The 3,898-nt window shown below is 39.7% G+C and overlaps 2 protein-coding genes across 4 annotated transcripts in view; one reads left to right on the top strand and one right to left on the bottom strand.

The window, feature by feature from the left end:
• ccdc127a (coiled-coil domain containing 127a) overlaps window positions 1-2,233 on the top strand; it is a 6,176-nt gene extending 3,943 nt beyond the window's left edge. For all 3 annotated transcript variants that reach the window (XM_035672770.1, XM_035672769.1, XM_035672771.1), the window contains exons 3-4: window positions 330-574; window positions 657-2,233. In XM_035672770.1, coding sequence (XP_035528663.1) covers window positions 330-574; window positions 657-1,103 — 692 coding nt within the window. In that variant the 3' untranslated portion in view covers window positions 1,104-2,233. The remainder of the gene's footprint in view (window positions 1-329; window positions 575-656) is intronic.
• A 189-nt stretch (window positions 2,234-2,422) lies between these two features.
• The window catches only part of zmp:0000000930 (telethonin), a 2,456-nt gene continuing 980 nt past the window's right edge, over window positions 2,423-3,898 (bottom strand). The window contains exon 2 of the mRNA XM_035672773.1: window positions 2,423-3,242. Coding sequence (XP_035528666.1) covers window positions 2,903-3,242 — 340 coding nt within the window. The 3' untranslated portion in view covers window positions 2,423-2,902. The remainder of the gene's footprint in view (window positions 3,243-3,898) is intronic.

The raw sequence follows: 3,898 nt of genomic DNA, 5'->3' as shown, positions 1-3,898 counted from the left end.
CACACACACACACACACATCACTTGTCTACGTTTGTTTTCTTAAGAATGACAAATGAAAGTCTACAAAAGACTGTTCTATATCAGATTTTAACTAGACTAGAGTTTTTATTAGGGTCTAGGGTCTTCTGCTTTTCTTTCAAATGCATTCTCAATTTTGTTTGAAGCAGCTCCCATTATCATCGTAACTTTTCTATCTCTTTCAAACCTGGGAGACACGCAGATGCATTGCTGCAGCTGTTCTGGGCTTCAGGAAATACATTTGTGCTTTAAGACCATGACAGATGAATATCTTCTCTATCCTGTGTCATATACCTTACCGTGCCTTCAGGTTGGATCTGGACCAAGGAGTCTCAGAGGGAGATCCAGAATGTCAAAGCCCAGTATGACAAGGATGTGTCCACAATCAAAAGCGAGATGGAGGCAAGGTACCGGGAGACGCTGACAGAGAGGCGCAGGGCAGCGGCTACACTAGAGCTGGAGCTGGAGAAGGAGAGACAGAGGGTCAAAGGCTACAAGCAGGCCCTGGTTTCACAGAGCCAGCAGCTGATGGAAGAACGGAAACAGTTACAGAAGGTAAACTCTCGTCTTGCTCCCACTTTGACTCTCTATGTATACTATTGTGCATGTTTCCCCAAACTGTCTTCTCCCTTACAAGGAGCGCGAGGCCTTGGAGGAAGAGACGCAAAGGCTGGTAAAGTCCGGCGCTGCAGGGGCTGTGCTGCACCAAGCGCTGCAACAAGAGGACAGCTGGTACTATCGAGCCAACGCCACTCTGAAGGAGCTAGAGGGTCAGCTTGTGGAGCGCCAGAATGCGTACTGCTCCCTACTCCAACCTCGAGAGCAACGGCTGGAGATGGAGAAGAACATGCTGCTTAAGGTCGTCAGGGAACCCATCGGGGAAGGACTGGATCTGGAGTCCGATCTGAAGGATATTTTCAAGAGAGATAATTACTGTGCGGACCTGCTAAACATGGACAAGCGGAAGAATGGAAGCCTCATGTGGGTGTACCTCAAGTACTGGCAGCTGCAGGTCACTGTCCAGAAACACAAGAGAGCTGAAGAAGCCATATTAGGAGAGAGAATCCAGTCTCACACAAAGTGACAAAAACACAGAAACAGACTTGTTGAAAGTATATGGATCAGGAATGGAAAATGCATGTATTTTACACTCTGTGTAATTCTCTTCACTTGTTACGGAAAAGAAACGAGGCAACCTCGACAAGATAATGTTTAACATCTGAAAGTTCCTCCCTTAATCTCAGAGTTTTTAAAAGGTTTATTTTTTATTTTATTTTTGAGCATGCTGAAATACAACATTACCATAACTTCAGAAGCCCCAATTAAGACTAGTAGTTTAAATTAACTGTGTGAAAAAAAGCATATAATGATAAAAATGCACTATGATCATTCAGGTGATATCCATATTGGATACACAACTGATGTTAAATGCATAGAGATGTATTTTTTGTATCCGTTTAGCCCCTCTGAACATTTTGTCAATTTAACTCACATTCTCGGAGTGTCATGAATTAATGCTGGAAGCATATATTGTATGTCTGGACATTTTTGTTCCCTAATAACTGTTCACTATGTGATGTGATAAACACGCATCTTCACAAAACAAATAATGACATTAAAAACTGCTGTGTTGAACAAAACTGCCAGGAACCATACAGACATTATCAAGAATATTTTTTCCAACAATATTTTGATGGAAAACTGATTGAAGTCTGTTGAAACCATGCATTAATGTGTGCACGGAGATATTAATCATAATGTCTGTGGTACTTTGTTTTTACCAACACTTCGGTCCATAACTTGGAGTTTCCTTCCATAAATGACATCGCTCGTTATACTCTAATATGTAAAGAGCGATACATTGAATAGTGTGTCTGCTTCTAATCACTGGCTTAACATTTCTGGTCTTCATTGTAGGTTTGTGGGAGCTTTTTAACTATCAGGGAGAGAGGACACCGAAGGTGCATGTGAATCTTAATAAGGGAACAGAGCCCAAAGTAGTGCTCAGTACTGTAATACCATACCACAACACTAACCCCTGCAATGAAAGGATTACCTAAAGCTGTAGCAGTTTACCAAGCCTCTCTACACTGTGTTTTTGTTTTTATCACCAACTTGGTGATTAAGTGCTGGATATAATGCCATCAATTCAAATGTACTCACTCTAACCACTCTGTGAAATCCTCCTAATAAATTTTTGGTGTAAGAACTTCACATCCAGGCTGTTTCTCCTTAGGATCTCAAAAGTACTGATATATTTACCAAAGTACATTATGAGTTCCCTGAAGGTCCCTTTAAAATGTTGTTTTACCACTAGTGGGTGGGTGCTGCGAAGTATGTGAAGTGGGTTTTTATCTCTAACAGGAAAATCTTATTAACTTCAATGTAAAACAGGAGGCAAAGTGAGGTTCCAGACACTATTTTATGAAGCTTTGTTAGGCATAAAGATCACTGACAATGACAAATGTGTCAGTTCTTCCTGCAATAATGAACACAACCAGTAAAGCATCTGTGTCAGAATGTGTCCATATCTACAGCACAGTACAGTATATACATTATATTTGTAATAAGTGCAACTCATCATTTACAAATTCATCAAATCAACCTTGTTACACATTTTTAAGATAATTGTATTTTATTTATTAGAAGAAGAATACAAGTTATTTTTCTTTTGTTTGGATGATACTAAAAACATGAAGATATCTGGTTTGTCACACATAAAAACAATACTCATGGGGCATACCATAAGGTGCTATTATTTTCTCCAATGTCACAGTTTAGATAGCTTATACAATTTAGAAGTAAATGTATATATCATGTGTAAATTACATTAACATGTTATATTTTCTGAGCTCATTGTTAAATACCCTCCACCCCTTTGCTTCACTCCCTCCTCTGCACCCGATGAGAGATCGCCCCCGGTGAGGACATCAGGCTCGAGGCTCTGAAGTTCACTCTGACTGGCTTGCTAAGGTCCTGAGTTATGGCAGTCACTTCCTGTTTATCCACTCCATTATTCCCCTTGCTTAGTATGACTGGCTGTTGTTCTGCACGATGTAGGTCCCTGCTGGCGTTGAAGAAGGGTAGATGGTGCTCTGTCATGGCTCTGCTGTCGCTGCCCAGCCTCAGGGTCTGGCTGGGACTCCTCTGGACCATGAAGTGGACCACCTGTTGCTGCTTGTAACTCTCTCTGTGAATGCTGTCTGTCTCTGACAGTGTCAGCCTGGAACACATTACACACACCAGATAAATGATTTCTAATCCACTCTCTGAAGTAGCCGCTGTGACCATCAGATCTCTTTCAAATTCTTTCAAATAGCTTATAGACCTGTACTTAATAAAAGTACTAATACCACACTGTAAAAGTACTTGTTTACAGGTAAAAGTCCATCCATCCATCCATTATCTATAACCGCTCATCTTTTGTAACTTACAAGTATGCAAAGTATAATCAGGGATATTAAAAGTAAAAGTACTCAATGCAGAACAATTATCATATAGTTTATCATTAGATTATTACAACTCTTGCGTTAATGTAAAAGCAGGATTTTACTTGTTGTAGGGGGTATTGGTTTGGAGGGTGGGCTCATTTTGAACTATTTTTATAAGATGGTGCATAACAATTACCCAGAACCAAAAGTGTTCACCTCAAACATTTGTTTTTAGCCCAAACCAACCACGGTCCAATCTTCAAATTTATTAAAGATAAATTATTCAGATTATTCAAAGGAAAAGCAGCAAATCTGAACCGTAAAATGTTTTTGCACGAAAAATGACTCCAATGATTATCAAAATATCAAAATATAATTAATTTTCTCTTAACTGACTAACTGATTATTTGACTAATCGTTTCAGCTCTACTTTGTAAATACTGTTGGG

Source organism: Morone saxatilis, unplaced genomic scaffold (genome assembly GCF_004916995.1).
Source record: "Morone saxatilis isolate NCDOM2014 unplaced genomic scaffold, NCSU_SB_2.0 Contig24, whole genome shotgun sequence".
Taxonomy (NCBI): domain Eukaryota; kingdom Metazoa; phylum Chordata; class Actinopteri; family Moronidae; genus Morone; species Morone saxatilis.
This window is presented reverse-complemented; position numbering and strand designations above follow the sequence as displayed.